We start from the raw sequence: 16789 nt of genomic DNA on the forward strand, positions 1-16789 counted from the left end.
ATAGCGACCACCCTTGTGCCTACATAGTAATTGAGGAGCGTGAATTAATTGCAGCTTTAGTTTCTAACTTTATCGCTATCCTTGTGCCTACATAGTAATTGAGGTGCGTGAATTAATTGCAGTTTTGTTCAATCTAATTTTAAATTGAGTATAACATCTAAACACCCAACTCTCAAATCACTAAATTTATCTCAACTCAAAACCTCTTTATATGTAGGACCTATAATATTTTTTAATTTAACACCTCTTTACACGTAAGACTTACAACTTTTTTCAAATTCTCATAAATATATTAAACTCATTTTAGCATCCAAACACATCTAAACTCATTTTAAGTAGGTCTCATAAAACTTACTCCACAATCTCAATTCATTACTATTTATAAAGAATTCAACTCGTCTTAACTCTACTCAACATCCAAACAGAACCTAAATCATTATAAAAATACATACACACTTATTGTGGAATGAACACTCCATTGATGTGTTTGTTGCTCGATCCTCTTTACATTGGTGGCTGCTAGAAGATCAAACGTGTTTTTTGTGAGTAGAGAAGATAACTACACTGGCTTGACAGAACACAATGGTCAATAGTATTCTGTGAGCCAATTCTACTTATTTAGGAGGGGCAAGCGCTTCCTAATGCATCTATAAAACTGTCCCGCCACATTATATTCCCAAAACAAACATAATGACAATGCTTATCCTCATAAAAAGAAGTGAATACAGCATCTAAAGCTCCCTTAGATGTACTAGGATGATCTATGTTCAAGCAACTTTCACCAACACATTCAATCATGTGTACAACATGGGATATTAGTGCTAACTTCAGCGCCTGAAATAATCCAGTCAAGACTTTTCATAAAGTTTCTTGGATTGGTAGTTGACATGATATTCACTTAGCAGGAAGTCCCTGTATAAGGAGGGGTTCTCTTTGGATATTAACTCTTTGATTGGGCCATATGTCCGTTCATTTCCGCTGGAAAAGGATGCCACAGAAATTCTTGGTCCAACGCGGTTGGCAAGCACCCTATGCTCAACGCTTTTAAGCATGTCATTTGATACGATCTACATCATAAGAAAGATACATTAATTTCGAATGAGAAACGACATTCGAATGTAAACCCACAACTGGCGAGAATAGACCTGCAGAAAATTCCCAATATTTACAAGAAGACCTCCAGGAGTAGGGTGAACATCAACCCATTGATTTTCGTGAAGAACTTGGAGGCCGCCGATTTGGTCTTGTAGAAGTATAGTGAGGAAGTCAGGGTCGGAGTGCCTTCTAGTTCCCAAAGTCAGTTCTGGCTCTGGGCATGGTGGGTAGTAGTGGCAGACAAAGTTGCACTTTTGGGCACAGTCCAGGGCTCCTAGGTGTTCCGGACTGAGTCCAAGAGCCGAAGATAGTAACTCAAAGATAGTATCCCCAAACTTCTTAACATGCTGCATATACTCCATTGTTACCTCTCTGCAAAGTCACGTGAACATGTTTTGATCTTACTGATCTTTAATCAGAGTAATAAACGTATCAAGTATCTTTATTACAATGATCAGGGGAAAAAATGAACTTCTCCTAAGGCGGTATGTGGTGCAGGTGAAAACAGTCGCCTCAATATTACCTTTTGAGAAATACTCTAGTCACAAAGTGATTACACAAAAGCAATCCTACGAATTAATATGGCTTGATGTGATTCGTCATATTATAAAATTAGTTTTATTATAAAGTAAATCTAACGGATCAGATGAAACCACATTAGTATGTAAGATTATTTTTATGTAATTAATTTATGAATGTAGCGGTACTCTTATAACGATTCAGCTTGTTAGAGTTCCTATCATATGCTTTGTTAGGGATTTTTGTTTGTTTGTTTTGCAGTGGAGTTCCACAATTTTAGCCTCAATATGCGGAGTAAAGAATCATTACCAAGGGACTAGGATGGTATCATTACTAGAGGCGATAACTATCATCTTCAATTAATATACTATGTTCGCAATAAGGTAGGTGTTATTACGTATAAAGCAATTTTCTTTTTGTTTTTTTTATATACATCATTAGGCTATAGTGGAGGCAATTTAAACATCCAGCAAATTGTGGAGAAGATCTATTTTGCAGAAGATAAGATATATCTTGCAGAAAATATAAATAAATTAAAAAATAAAACTCCAGAGTCTTGGGCAAAAGTTGTTGGGGGTGACATAGCTATTGAAGTGGAAGGTATTATTAAGTTGGAAACAACATGGGAAACAGAAACATGCCCCTAAAAATTAACTAGATCAGAACATCTTTCTCCATGTGAGGGAAAGGGGAAAATTTGTTTTATGATTAGCACTAAAGTCAATTAACCAGCAAAACTTCAAGAAACACAAGATTAAGCATCATCCTGCTCGAGAACATTAGCGCAAATAGAAAATACATGCAGATTTCTGATTTGAACGTGCATAACGGCAAACAGCTGGCAATTCCGATGGATCAAAATGATGAGTAGCTCGCGAAGTTATGATCAAGGTGTCCCTCCAATTGGCGTATCCCCTCTATCATATTTCCCAACAAAGATGATGGGATCCCATGATTAACGACTTGGAAAAAGCTCCACTTCTCAGAAGCCTCCTTGACTTTATTGACAATGAGCTCCTTGCGCCTTGCATCTCCTTGGATGCCATCGAGACTTATGACAGGAACTTGAACGCTGCCTCGGTGGCTACTTAGCTCTTCAGCAAGCTCATTGGCTGGTCTAATGAGTATCTTTGGAATATTGGATATGCCGGCATCTACTAGTCCTTTTACACCAGCTTTTGTGTTGTCAAAGTCTTTTATGGCAACCTCTCCATCGGCTGTGATTTCCATTTTCTTTTCCGATGCAGAATGAGAAAAACAGTGTTGCTGCCGGTCCTCTAATAAGATTATAGATGACACTCGCGGTAGTTTAGGCAAAGGGGTTATCTTTGATAAAAATGCACTTGATGGACTTCTGCTAAAATGTTTTTAGTTTCTATAGCAGTTTGGTCAACTACGGCGTGTTTGATTATCCCATGAAGCTAGCTGCTATATATGTTTCAACATTTTTCACAATTTATTATTTTGTGTAGCTGTCGAAGGCTTGGATTGAACTATCAAGCATTGAAGGGATAAGTCTGGCTACTTGGAGGCGTCCCCCCGCCCCTTATTTTTTTTTATCGTTTTTGGTGCTGGTCTGAATTAATTGCATCAAGGTTCAAAACTGATGGATTGTTTCTGGGTTTTATGCAAATGCAAAGAGTAGACATTTTGTAAGATGTCAAGGCCTCCAATGAACCTAATGTCTCCTATGATTCCAGAATCCTATCGAAGTTATTTCAGTATCTTAAGAGCATTCTCACTTCTGATGGAGTCAGAGACAGGCAAATTGTCATCACACAGAGATCTGCCTCTAGAATTTCATGCAACAAACATGTTATCGTAATCATTCTAATTGCTCAGGTTCTACTATTAACAAGCATCGAAGTAAAACATGGGCAACTTGTATCATGCACAATCTATTTTTCTGTGGGACATTTAGTAAATAACAGTAGATTAATGAACATTGAAATGTTTGTCACTTAGGTTCTTATAAACTACTACATTAAGAGACAAAGGTTAAAAGTCAGATCCCCTTTGCAACTTGAAATGCGTTAGGGCAGAGACCCCATCAAGTCCTTTCTGATCATAGTAAGCGATGAAATCTTGCACCGAGGTTTCCCTGTATACAGGGGGACTATCTTCTGACAGCAATTCCCTGATGGGGCCATAAATTCTTGTTGACGGATAAAGGTGAGGAGTGAAAAAGCATGCAACAGATACTCTTGGTCCTATATTGTTTGCTAGCACTCGGTGTTCTACACTTTTATATCTGTCATTAGATATGAGCTGCAAAAATGCAACAGAACAAGCCTAAAAACATTTGATAAGCAGTTATAAATCAAATTGTCCTAAAATTTTGGCTCCATAACTTCGATTAGTTACCAGGCAGTACAAACAAAATTACCATATTACTTCCTCATTTTGTGAGAACTAAATGCAAAATATCAACTTGAAAATGTGTAATAACATATATCTAAACATCAGAAATGATTCTACCAGGTTTCCATAATTTCCTATTTAGTTTTTCTTTCCTTAGCACCCTTTGTATACAATGCCTTTAAGGAAAGAAAAGAAAGTGTTTCCGGGTAGCTAATGTGGGGCTTTTTGTCTGCTTTACACACTTTTTTTTTTTTTTTTTCAAAAAAGAGGACGGTACTCCAATTTTATTGATAGCCCTCACTTGTGGCAGAGGAAAACCGTGGTTACAACCAATCACCTGGGGTTACAAGAATGAAAAGGCATCTTTAAATGACATGACAAATACAATTCCTTGTTGGTTAATTCAATGTATTTTAGCAGAAACTGTTCGTTAGTGATAATATGAAATAGACTCCAGAGACATAAATTCGTGTATCTGTGTGTGTAAAAAAGCGCATGTGTGAAGAAGCAAGTTAACAATATCAAAATCTTGCCTGCAAGAGATCTCCAATGTTTACCACTAGAGCTCCGGGCACAGGGGGAACATCAATCCAGCGCTCTTGATGAAGAATTTGAAGCCCACCAATGTGGTCTTGAAGTAAGATGGTGAGAAAATCAGGATCCGAGTGTTTGCTTGTGCCCATAGTCAGTTCAGGCTCAGGGCACGCAGGATAGTAGTGACTAAGAATAAGAGTCCCCTTTGCACAATCCAGGTCGATAAGATGGTTGGGATTGAGCCCAAGTGCTTCTGATAACAATTCAAGCAAATTGATCCCCAATTGACGGGCTTGCTTAGAATACTGAATAGTTACGTCTCTGCAAGTTTGATGAAAGAACACATCCAAACTACTATTGAAATAATGCTGGTGGCAGCGACTTCCAAATATATACAACAATTCTTCATGACACACACTTGGAGCAATGATATTGAAAATGCAGGAAAATTAAGATACCAGACGAGATAATCAAACGAAGAAAAAGTTCGTCTCTGAACTTTAGACTTAATTTAAGATTTTCAGACAAAGACAGCCTGGTGCTCATTTAACCATGATGTCAATTTTGGAATGAAAAGCTACATAATTTATTCAGTAGAACTTTGGAAATAAATAAAAGGAGTGAAACAGAGTGTCCCTTTAATCAAAGGGACAAAATTCAGTTATGATCTATCAATCCAACAAATCCATAATCCTAAACTGGATAGTTCTGAAAATTCTGAAAACAATTATCCCTAGTTCGAACACTATTAACTTAATGCAAAAATAAAATGAGAGATCAAATAAAACTGTAAGCTATTAATCCTTGAACCTGTGATTCTAAAATAAAAGTGTACCTGCAGACAGGAGGCAATTCTTGAGGGTCAAGAGGCTCAGGACCCATAACACAAAACAAAGTATCCCTCCAGTTAGCAAAGCTGGACTCGTACAAATCAAAGTTGCTCCCAAACTTCACCTTTCTCATCAACTCCCTCGTATAATAATCTGCCTTCACCTCCCTTGGCAGCTCGTGGAATCCACGCACCGCCTTCAGCACATCCTCCAATAACTTTTTCGGAATTCCGTGGTTTACCACCTGAAAGAACCCCACCTCCTCGGCGGCTCGCCGGACACCAGCAACTTTATCGGCGCGCCTGACAATGATGTCACCAAGGTCGATGACCGGAACTACAAATTGGGTGTTGGTTAGATCGCCGGAATTTTGGTCCTCCAGTGCGAGCTCCTCCGGCGGCCGGACGAAAATTCTCGGGATTTTGGCGACACCAGCATCCACAAGACCTTTGACACCGGACTTGGACTCGTCGAAGGCCTTCAGCTCCCGTTGACGGTCATAGTTGAGGGAATCTCCGGATAGTGATTCCCCGGCGCCGGTTATCACCATAATTTTTGGACAGAGAACAATTGGACGACAGATTATTTTATTTAGCTGAACAAAAAGTCTGCGGCACGTATCGACGCATGGATGCGCCGCCACGTTCGTATTTGTCACTCAATAGTCAATATCTCACTCAATTAAAAAAAAAAAAAAAAATTCCTCCATAGCACTAGTAGTGTACTCAACAAACTTTAGTCAAAATTTGATTAAGAAATTTACTTTTACAAATTTAGCTAGTCACTTTTCAACAACATCAAATAACAGGTTCAACAAATCTTTCACTATTCTATTAAAATATTAATTTTAAACTTTTCATTTATTTTAATTCTAATTCTAATTTAAATTTTTTCAATGGTTATATTTTTTAACGGCTATATTTTTTCAACGGTTATATTTTACACTTGGCTATGGGTGAGTAAAAAATGCAGTACTGCATCTTGGCTATGGAAAAAAAAATATTCGATGAATACTGAAATAAAAAAATTGAAATAAAGTTTAGAAACGTTGAAGATTGGGTTGAAGATTAAAGGCAACAGATTATTTTTCCAAAAACAACTTTTTCCTTGCTTATCTGGGTTGAAGATTGGGTTCAGGATTGGGTTGGGTTGAAGACGTCTTGCTACAGAGTCAAGCCTTTTTTTTTTATTTTTTGCAATCTTGGGTTTTCTTGAAACTATGTTTTTGGAAGAGAGTTGTCTGAAATTCTTTTCTCTTTTTCTTCTACTGCGTGGGAGAGATAAGCAGCGGGAATGAATATTTTAGTCAAAAGTAATATTTGACTAGCCTTATTTGACTCAATAAATTTAGCCAGTCCATTCATCTAAAGTTAAAATTACTGTACATTTAACTAGCCCATTACTACACTTTATTTTACACTTTAGTTATTCTTTGACTAAAATTTGATTTTAGCTAGCCCACTACTAATGCTCTAACACTGTCAAGGCCAATTATCTATCTTTTCTAGAAAATTCTGCTACAGTTATCGTCCTTCTCTGCCCAGCAGTGGCCAGATATTTTATAAATATAAATATTAAAAATATCATAAAAATTCTCATACAATATAATTTTTGTTGAATATTTTTACCTGAATCGATTAACAAAGAGAAGCGCTATTCTTAAAGAGATTTTATAGAATTAAAATTCATAATTTAATAGGACTAAATTGAAGACTTTAAAAATCTATTGTACAATATAAAAAAAGTCTTTGCAATCTATATAGTAATATCAACATGTGAACTTTAATAAAATCACTAAACAGAGCCACATTCAGTGTTTCAGGCGAGGCACAAGTTACCACTATGATTAGGCTGATGAGTACATTCCAAAGAAGAGCAACAGGTTTTAGAAATAACGGTATATTTTTTATATATTCCATGCTTCAACACAGCAAGTATTTTGCCAAGAGCATGGAATAAAACATGGGCATCTTATATCATACACAGTTATTTAGTTTAGTATGTTTTGCAAATAACGTGAGTTTTAATATGGATTGTTCATCTCATGTTGGTTCGTTCTTATAAGATATTAGATTAAAAGTCTGCTAATATTATTCCATTGACTGCTGCAACTTGAAGCGTGCTATGGGCCTTGGGGCAGAGTTCCCTTCAATTCCCTTGTCATAGAAGGATGCAATGAGTTCTTGCACTGAGGTTTCCCTGTATACGGGAGGATTATCTTCCGATAACAATTCCTTGATGGGGCCATTAATAATTCTTGAATGGTAATGCTTGGGAGTGAAAAAGCATGCAATAGACACTCTTGGTTCTACACTGTTTGCCAGCACTCGATGCTCTACACTTTTAAATCTGTCATTAGACAGGAGCTGCAAGAACAAAGCATAAACAATCCTTACACCAATTCACAAACAATCACGAACACGAATAATTGTTCACCCAGAAAAACTCGGGTTTTTTCAGAAACTTCAGATATTTGAATTATATGTACTTTAGAATGGCTCAGCGTGTGCTCCACTAGTACACCAATAATGAAAAAGCATTTTAAAAAAAAACTCAAATAATTCTAGTCGGCCGGCTGCTAAATTATGAATCCGATGCATTTTAGAATCTACGGTGGAGTTATACTAAGATATCTAAATGATCCTGATTCTACTTACTTAGTGACTGTCATATGGCCCAGATATATATATACATGAAGTGAACATTCAAAGGAGAAAGAAATATTAAAAAAAAAAAAAAAAAGACCCTTGCCTGTAAGAGATCTCCAATGTTGATTACTAAAGCGCCAGGTAAAGGGGGAACATTAATCCAACGATCTTGATGAAGAATTTGGAGCCCACCAACATGGTCCTGAAGTAATACGGTTAAATAATCAGGATCCGAGTGTTTGCTTGTGCCCATAGTCAGTTGGGGTTCAGGGCATGCTGGATAGTAGTGAAGAAGAAAAGCTTGGCCCTTTGCACAATCCAGTTCTAGGAGGTGGTCAGTTTTGAGCCCAAGTGCTTCTGATAGCAATTCAAATAAAGTGATCCCCAGCTTCTGGACTTGCTTGGCATACTCAATTGTTATGTCTCTGCAGATCAGATAAATGAGCATACTAATTAGCAAATTAGGTGTCATATCAATCATAGCCATTTTATTGTCAAGACCACTCTTATTGGAATAGTCAAATCTAAATAAATTCACTCAAATGGTAAATAGGACATGAAAATATGTTATATTGGATTATGCAAATTTATTTAAGAGTAACTTTCAGCTATAGTAAATCCAAACCTTTGATCATATTTGGTTGTGCACTATAGCTCAACCAAAACAATTGTTTACTATTATTTCGTACCACTCCTCTTGATTGACATAAGTTTGAGAGAAGTCACTGTTTGGGAGTAACCACTTTGCACATCTTATGTGACATTATTCTAACCATCTATCTAGAGAGAAAAAAATTAATAGATTGTAATGTGTGCATTGTGTGCACCACTACAATGGATATTATATAGCACTACTCTTGATTTTTCTCTTCTTTGTACCGAAGCCTGTTGCTTTTTCCTTGACTTGTTTGCTCTACTCAGTGAAATGGACCACATCACCTCATTTGTAGTTATTAGCATGAAATGATTATTGAAAATATGATTTTTTAATTAATAATTTAATTAGAATATAATTACTAATTAATATATAATTAATAAAATAGTAAAATATGATAAAAATAAATAAATTTTAAAATTTAAAAAAAAAATATTAAATTAATATTATTTTATTATTATATAAAAAATAAATAGATAATTTAATATAAAAATTAGATGTAAATGAAATAGGTAAAAGACAAATTCATATCATATTAATTAACAATTGAGTTTGGCTATTATTCCAATAAAGTGATCTAAAGCTTAAAAAAAAAAAAAAAGAAAAAGAAAAAAAAAAAAAAAGCTGTTGAGTTTTTCTAACAATAGAAACTTTTATGTGCACTTTAACCTTGGTCAGAGCATTAACATTGGTTTATGTATATGTATATGTAAAATTACCTCTTTTGCATATCCACTTTATCATTCAAATAAAATTTTCACATTAATTTATGCATATTTGAAACAAAATAATAATAAAATATTATTATTTTATTATTATTTTTTTTTTGTTAAAATTCATTTTTTATATATATTTTACAATTAACATCCACTACATATATTTGACATTAATAATACAAATATAATAATAAAAAATATAATTTTTTAATAATAATATATTAAAAATATAATAAAATAAAAAATATATATATAATATATTATAATAATAAAATGAATGTGTAAGTGAATGTTTTTTTTGTTATTGAAGGAGTGAGAAAATGAAAAGATTGTGTGAGAGAGAGTGAGAAGAGAGAGAATTAATTATTAAAATATAATATGTAGGGTGAATAGTTGTTATCTAAATTTAGATAACAACTGTTTATAAGTAGCCAAATTTATAGATATGCATAAGTCAATGTGGATGATTTTAGGGTCATATTATCTAAATATGACTTTAGATATAGATATGCATAGACCAATACCAATGCTCACACAAACTTTATGTTACCAGAAAATTCAGGTAATGACAACTGAGAATTTATGATGAAAAATGAAACAAGATACTAGAACTATAGCTAGTTTTAATCGATATATGTAAATCAGTATATATCGACTCATGATATCCCCAAACTATACCTACAAACAGGAGGAAATTCTTCAGGTTCGGGAGGTTCGGGATCCATAACGCAGAACACATTGTCCCTCCAGTTAGCAAACTTCGACTGGTACAAGTCAAAGTTACTCTCAAACAGCACCTTCTTCGCCTGATCCCTGGTATAATACTCAGCCTTTACCTCCCTTGGAAGCTCGTGGAACCGACGCGTTGCTTCCAACATCTCCTCCAACACTCTCTTAGCGATCCCATGATTCACAACCTGGAAGAACCCCGCTGTTTTAGCGGCCCGCTGTACACTGGCCCTGACCTCTGCACGCCTGCCTATGGTGTCGCCAAGGTCGATAACCGGGATTATGAATTGGTTATTGATTGGGTCGCCAGAATTGGGATGGTCGCCGGCGAGCTCCTCTGGAGGCCGGACGAAAATTCTGGGGATTCTGGCGATACCCGCATCCACAAGGCCCTTGACACCAGCTTTCGATTCGTCAAATTCCTTTAGCTCTTCGAGCCGATCATATTTTATGAAATTTCCATTCAGTGGTTCTCCGACTCCCGTGCTCGTCATTTTTCTTGAACGTTTTGGGAAGCAGAGGACAGAGAGATAAGATTTGATGACGGATTTTATGAGAACTATTAGACATGTTGGTGCCACGTGTCGAATGCTTGTTTCATATTCAGGCAAGAGCAATAACTTTACACGCAAATTATACCATGATAATCTCAGTTATAGTCGGTGAGTTTGGTGTCCGTATGATGGTCTCATAAAAACCCAATATTAATGTGATAAACAATAAAAAGTAACTTCGAGTTTTGAGACGTAATTTCTTAAATTTCGTACATTGACGTCTAGGAAAGTTGGTGGGATAGTGCGTATCAGAGTAAGTGACCCATTAACTCCTTCAGACAAACAGTTGGTAGGCAGGCTATGGACCACAGCCAAAACAGAGCAGAAGGGTCACGATACACGCCCGTTACAACCAACAGCAGACTGTCGTCCATAAGATCGCAGCAGAGAAATTTGTTATGATTTCTCCTCAAGTTATTGTAACTAACTACTATTCTTTTATTATTTTTAGTCGTGTATAAATGTAATCTCAACATACAAATGAATGCAGAGAAGTTTTTCATAATTTTTCATTCTGTCAACATGGTATTTAGAGCCTACGACTAACGTCATCCTCAACCATGGCAGTATCTTCTTCTTCCTCCACTCTCTTCCTTCTCAGTCACCACAAAATTAACCAACGAAAACTATCTCCTATGGCAAGTGCAAATATCAGCATATTTGCGAGGACAAGATCTCTACTCTTATGTAGATGGGTCTAGTCTTCCTCCTCCAAAATTTTTAACCTTAGATCTAGTTCCGATAACTAATCCAACTTTTTTTTCATGGAATCACACTGATTAACTTGATCATGTTCTCTCCGCTAAGACTGCTTGTGATCTCTAGGTCTCCTTGACTTCAATGTTTGTGTCTCATTCTTAGGCCAAAGAATTTTAAACTCGATTCCAGTTCACAAATCTCTTCAAGGGTGACCAAGCCATGACTGACTACTTTGGCAAGGTTTGTTCTCTTGTGGACTCGCTAGCTGCTACTGGTAACTCTCTCCCTAAAAAAGGGTAATCACCTATCTTCTCAATGGGTTAGGTTCCTCTTATGAAGCCTTCATCACTTCTGTCACCACACGGGCAGAGACTATTTCCTCTCATGAATTGTATCAATTACTGTTAATTCATGAAAGTCGTGCATCTCACCAAAACAAGAGTATAACCTCCTCTCTTGAGCCTTCTATTAATCTTAGTGTTGCTAGAAATCGTGGGCGTGGATTCTCTCACAGTGGAGGACAAGGCCGTGGCAGGGGTCGTCATTTTCACAATAATCGTGGAGGATGCTTGTCTCCTTCAAGCTTTTCTTCCCAGCAACAATATTCTTCTCATCGGCCAACTTGCCAGGTTTGCAACAAGTCAGGTCATGTAGCCCTGCAATGCCGATTTCGATTTGATCATGCCTATCAATATGAAGTTCCACAATCTTTCTCAGTAAACTACACGGCTTCAGACTCATTATCCGATTCTTCTTGGTATCTTGATTCCGCTGCTACACATCATATTACAAATGATTTTAATAACCTGAATGTTTCATCTGAACAGTACAGTGGTAGTTATTCAATCCGCGTTGGAGATGGTTCTGGGATTTCTATTCACAATTTCGGTGACTCTTGTTTCTCTTCTAGCTCCTCTTCCTTCTTCGTTCAAAATTTATTACATGTTCCAGATATTACCAAAAATCTTGTGTTTGTTCTACATTTTTGCATTGATAATTCCTGCTATTTTGAGTTTCATTCCTCTCATTTTAATGTGAAGGACAACAAGATAAAGAAGGTGCTTCTCACCGGGCCAACTCCTAATGGATTATATGTTTTTCCTTCCAAGCTCATTCAACCCTCAAGTCCCACTACACATCTTGGTGAATGAACAACATTGTCTCAATGGCACCGAAGGCTAGGCCATCCCTCTTTAACTCTTGTATCCCGAGTCTTATAGAATAAATCTCTACCTGTTTCTTCATTTGAGTCATCTTTTTTTTTTGTTCTGAATGTCCACTTGCTAAGGCTCATCAACTACCATTTTGTACTCCTCGGGCTACTTATACTAGGCCTCTTCAATTACTTTGTGCTGATGTTTGGGGTCTAGCCCCTTATGTTTCTAGATTGGGTTACAAATATTATCTATCATTTGTTGATCAATTTACAAGGTATACCTAGTTATTTCCACTCAAGCTCAAATATGATGTTGTTACTGTTTTCAACACTTTTTTGCCTTATGTTGAAAGACTATTCAATTCTAAACTCATAACACTTCAAACTGATGGTGGAGGTGAATTTAAACCTCTCACTCAAATCTGTCAAAAATTTGGAATAACACATCGATTCTCATGCCCTCACACTCATCAACAAAATGGACTTGTTGAAAGAAAACATCGACATTGTTGAAACTGGGCTTGCATTGTTAGCCCACTCTTCCTTACCATTCACTTTTTGGTCCGATACATTTGAAACCGTAGTCCACTTAATTAATATTCTACCCTCTCCTGTCATTAAAAATAAAACTCCTCACTTTCTTGTTCACAATTGTGAACCTGATTATACTTTTTTAAAGGTTTTTGAATGTGAATGCTGGCCCAATATTCGATCCTATCTTTCCAACAAACTTAATTTTAAATCTGTGTCATGTCCGCTTTTGGGTTACAGTCTATGCCATAAAGGATATAAATGTCATGACTTAACAAAAAATAGAATGTCCATTTCTCGGGACGTGGTCTTGAACGAGGCTTTTTTTCCTCTTTCCAAAAATCAGCCCAGTCCCTCATCAATTTCACTAGTTTCTACAAGTACTGTCTCATTGCTCGCATCATTACCTTCACTTCTCGGGCCTGGGCCAAGCCAATTTCCTTCTATTTCTACTCCCAATCATCCCTCTTCGTCAACCTCAAGTCCGTCTTCAACTTCCTCTGCAATTAATTCTCCTGTAGTTCCCAGTCCTTCACAACAATGTCTTCATCTCCACTTATCCCACCCAGATCTCCTATCATAACTCGTGCCCAAACCAACACCTTCAGACCTCAAAATTTTACAATTGGAACCATACCATACTCCACTCGGTATTGTTTTACTGCCTCTCTTACTGTTCCTGATGAACCTTCTAATTTTTCTGCAGCTATCAAGTTTCTTGAATGGTGGGATGCCATGCACAAAGAATTCAAAAATCTACAGCAGAATCAAACTTGGAGTTTAGTTCCTTCTACACCTACGACTAACATACTTGGTTGTCGGTGGGTTTTTAAAACAAAAACCAAAGATGATGGGTCATTTGAAAGAAGAGAACAAGATTAGTAGCAAAAGGCTACCATCAATAACATGGTTTGGATTATACTGAGACCTTTAGTCTAGTAGTAAAGCCATCCATCATTCGATTGATTGTTTCCATTACTGTAACCCATGGGTGGTCATTACAGCAACTTGACATTCAAAATGCATTTTTACATGGATGTTTAGCTGATGATGTTTATATGCAGCAACCCCAAGGCTTTGTTGATCCTGCTCATCCAACATACATTTGTAAATTGCACAAAACTATTTACAGACTCAAACAAGCCACAAGAGCATGGTTTGCTCAACTCTCTTCTTGGCTACTGGATTAAGGCTTTAATGCCTCATGAGCAGACCCTTCTCTTTTTATTCTCCATCACTCTAATGTGCATATTTATTTTCTAGTGTATGTGGATGACATAGTCATCACTGCCTCACATCATCAACTATTGACAGCCTTATTTCAGATTTGGGGCATGCGTTTCCAGTTAAGGATTTATGGAGACTTTCCTATTTTCTTGGAATTGAAGTGGATCATACATCTACTGAATTGATGCTGTCTCAAAGAAAATATATCAAAGCTTTACTTACTCGAAGCAACATACTCCTTGCTAAGCCCATTTCATCCCCTATGGCTGCTTTACTCAAGTTGTCAAAATTTGATTCTCCAGATTTTGAAGATGCCACCTTGTATTGCAGCATCGTTGGAGGTCTCCAGTACTTATCCTTCACAAGACCTGACATCTCCTTTGCAGTGAACAAGATTTTTCAGTTCATGCACTCACCAAAAAATTCCCACTGGAGTGCAGTAAAATGAGTGCTACGGTATCTCAAAGGGACCATTAATCTTGGCTTGTTGTTTAAATCTTAGAGCAGTCTTCATCTTCAAACTTACTGTGATGCCGATTGGGGTAGATGCCCATATGATAGATGCTCAACTAGAGGATTCTGTATCTACTTGGGTTCTCATTTGATCTCATGGAGCTAAAAAAAAATAGAGCACGGTTGCACGCTCTTCCACTGAAGCAGAGTACAAGTCCCTTGCTTCCTTAGTAGCTATAACTATTTGGCTTCAAGTCATGCTTCATGAACTGGGAATCTCCTTTCCTAAAGCCCCAACTATATGGTGCGACAACTTAGGAGCTAACTGCATTTCAATGATCCCAGTTTATCACTCCAAGACTAAACACATGGACATAGACTTCCATTTTGTTAGGGACAAAGTTGCATCAAAGTCATTACAAGTCTCCTTCTGCAGCTCTCATGACCAAATAGCTGATGTCCTTACCAAACCCCTTGTTGTAGATCAGTTCTCTCATTTTCGGTCAAGTCTCAATGTGCATGATACCCCATTGGACTCGAGGGGACGTATCAGAATAAGTGACCCTTCAGAAAAGCAGTTGGTAGGTAGGCTATGGACCACAACCAAAATAGAGCAACAGGGTCACGATACACACCCGTTACAACCAACAACAGATTGCCATCCATAAGATCATAGCAGAGAAAGTTGTTAAGACTTTTCCTCAAGTTATTGTAACTAACTAATATTCTTTTATTCTTCTTAGTCGTGTATAAATGTAATCCCAACACAGAAATGAATGCAGAGAAGTTTTTCATAATTTTCCATTCTGTCAATAGTGCGTGTCGTTCGAAGGTGACCCGAAGGCAATAGATCGATAATTTCTCATTTCGGGAGAGGGAAAAAAAATTTCATCATCTAAACCATGGGAGGAGAAAGGGGAATGGAAGGGAGTGAGTTTAGAGAGAGCTTAAGGCATGAAAGAATTAGTTCCACGAGTTTTGTTCTTGTTTTAGACAGTATAAAAATAATTTCCATCTGGTTGTTGAGTTGTCTTTGTCTTAAATTGTTCCTTTTTTTTGTTTTTTGTTTTTTGTCTTTATCTTAAGTGCTCCCATCAATGGCCACAAATTTCTTCAGTAACATGCATGAATATTAGTTCTGTTGATAGTGTGTTTCACGGCCTAGGCAACTCCATACTGTTGGGGCTCGGGTTAGGTTCTTGCTAAGATGAGGAACGGGGAGCTCGGAGTCCGTAGTACCTTTGACGCTCAAGTTAGTTTCAGTGAGAGAGATGAAGAGAAAATATCTTAAGAAGAATGACAATAAAAGTGTATATCAGTGTGAACCTATTCACTGGTCGTGGGAGGAGATTATTTATACCTGGCTAGCTAACCCTCATGGCAGTGGGCGTGTCGTTTTGTACGGGATCAGGTGTCCCTGCCGTTCTGTTAGACCCTTACGTTGAGTGGCCTCTAGAGATGCCTCACATGGCCTAGTCATAATGGGGACATGCATCACAAGCATGCCTTGGCTCGTGGGGTGACACGCAGGGGGCGCCCAGCATGCATGCATGCCTTGGCCCGCGCGATGGCACACACGGGGCGCCCAACATGCGGGCCAACGAGGTTAGCGAGCGGTTGCCCAGGCGCGAAGTCATGCGCCGTGCGAGGTAATGCGCGCAGGCATGCTCCGCGCGCTCATGCATGAAACACTGCAACTTGCGCGCGACATTGCACTCAGCAGCACGCCGTGCGCTCATGCGTGTCCCAGCGCACGCACAGCCCCCTGCCGCACGCCAGCGAGATTAGTGGCATGCCTCACGGCATGCCATCCAGAGCACGGCTCTAGCCTATGCCTTGTAGGCTAGGCCAGTGGCATGCCCACTAGGCATGCCATTCAGCTCATGGCTCCAGCCCATGCCTTGCAGTCTCAACCCCCAAACCACTAGCCTGGGCCATGCAGTGCACACACATGGCTCACCATCAACAAGCCATGCTACACTATTTAGCCATGGACCAGCTCGAAGACTACCATGCACCAACCTAGCCCACCATAAGCCCATGCATGCCACGGCCAAATTTGGTCCATGCCACTATTATGTT

General features: G+C 37.9%; 3 protein-coding genes and 1 pseudogene across 3 annotated transcripts; 1 reads left to right on the forward strand and 3 right to left on the reverse strand.

Moving 5' to 3' along the window:
- Window positions 1–827: 827 nt before the first annotated feature.
- On the reverse strand, window positions 828–2848 carry LOC109006635 (annotated as a pseudogene).
- A 569-nt stretch (window positions 2849–3417) lies between these two features.
- On the reverse strand, window positions 3418–5963 carry LOC109007120 (1-aminocyclopropane-1-carboxylate oxidase homolog 1-like). The gene is made up of 3 exons (XM_035691978.1): window positions 5345–5963; window positions 4509–4830; window positions 3418–3882 (listed from the first exon to the last, which is right to left on the reverse strand). Exons 1-3 carry the CDS (start codon window positions 5887–5889, stop codon window positions 3613–3615), a joined length of 1137 nt encoding a protein of 378 aa, XP_035547871.1. The 5' UTR covers window positions 5890–5963; the 3' UTR covers window positions 3418–3612.
- A 1139-nt stretch (window positions 5964–7102) lies between these two features.
- On the reverse strand, window positions 7103–10617 carry LOC109007152 (1-aminocyclopropane-1-carboxylate oxidase homolog 1-like). Its single transcript, XM_018986714.2, has 3 exons — window positions 10037–10617; window positions 8091–8412; window positions 7103–7705 (listed from the first exon to the last, which is right to left on the reverse strand). The coding sequence occupies exons 1-3, from the start codon at window positions 10579–10581 to the stop codon at window positions 7430–7432; spliced, it is 1143 nt and encodes a 380-aa protein (XP_018842259.2). The 5' UTR covers window positions 10582–10617; the 3' UTR covers window positions 7103–7429.
- A 10-nt stretch (window positions 10618–10627) lies between these two features.
- LOC109006644 lies at window positions 10628–12763 on the forward strand. Its single transcript, XM_018985996.2, has 3 exons — window positions 10628–10749; window positions 11636–11969; window positions 12168–12763. The coding sequence occupies exons 1-3, from the start codon at window positions 10628–10630 to the stop codon at window positions 12489–12491; spliced, it is 780 nt and encodes a 259-aa protein (XP_018841541.1). The 3' UTR covers window positions 12492–12763.
- The last annotated feature ends 4026 nt before the right edge of the window (window positions 12764–16789 follow it).

Source organism: Juglans regia, chromosome 7, assembly GCF_001411555.2.
Source record: "Juglans regia cultivar Chandler chromosome 7, Walnut 2.0, whole genome shotgun sequence".
Lineage (NCBI taxonomy): Eukaryota > Viridiplantae > Streptophyta > Magnoliopsida > Fagales > Juglandaceae > Juglans > Juglans regia.

What these genes read in the sequence shown, in the direction of transcription:
- LOC109007152 (XM_018986714.2), bottom strand. Translation starts at nt 10,581, where the DNA reads ATGACGAGCACGGGAGTCGGAGAACCACTGAATGGAAATTTCATAAAA. An exon ending in GAATTTCCTCCTGTTTGTAG is followed by an intron (nt 8,413 to 10,036) that starts GTATAGTTTGGG and finishes TCTGATCTGCAG; the next exon opens with AGACATAACAATTGAGTATG. An exon ending in ACATTGGAGATCTCTTACAG is followed by an intron (nt 7,706 to 8,090) that starts GCAAGGGTCTTT and finishes TTGTTCTTGCAG; the next exon opens with CTCCTGTCTAATGACAGATT.
- LOC109006644 (XM_018985996.2), top strand. Translation starts at nt 10,628, where the DNA reads ATGACGGATTTTATGAGAACTATTAGACATGTTGGTGCCACGTGTCGA. An exon ending in GATAATCTCAGTTATAGTCG is followed by an intron (nt 10,750 to 11,635) that starts GTGAGTTTGGTG and finishes TCCCTAAAAAAG; the next exon opens with GGTAATCACCTATCTTCTCA. An exon ending in CTCATCGGCCAACTTGCCAG is followed by an intron (nt 11,970 to 12,167) that starts GTTTGCAACAAG and finishes TCATCTGAACAG; the next exon opens with TACAGTGGTAGTTATTCAAT.
- LOC109007120 (XM_035691978.1), bottom strand. Translation starts at nt 5,889, where the DNA reads ATGGTGATAACCGGCGCCGGGGAATCACTATCCGGAGATTCCCTCAAC. An exon ending in GAATTGCCTCCTGTCTGCAG is followed by an intron (nt 4,831 to 5,344) that starts GTACACTTTTAT and finishes TCAAACTTGCAG; the next exon opens with AGACGTAACTATTCAGTATT. An exon ending in ACATTGGAGATCTCTTGCAG is followed by an intron (nt 3,883 to 4,508) that starts GCAAGATTTTGA and finishes GCATTTTTGCAG; the next exon opens with CTCATATCTAATGACAGATA.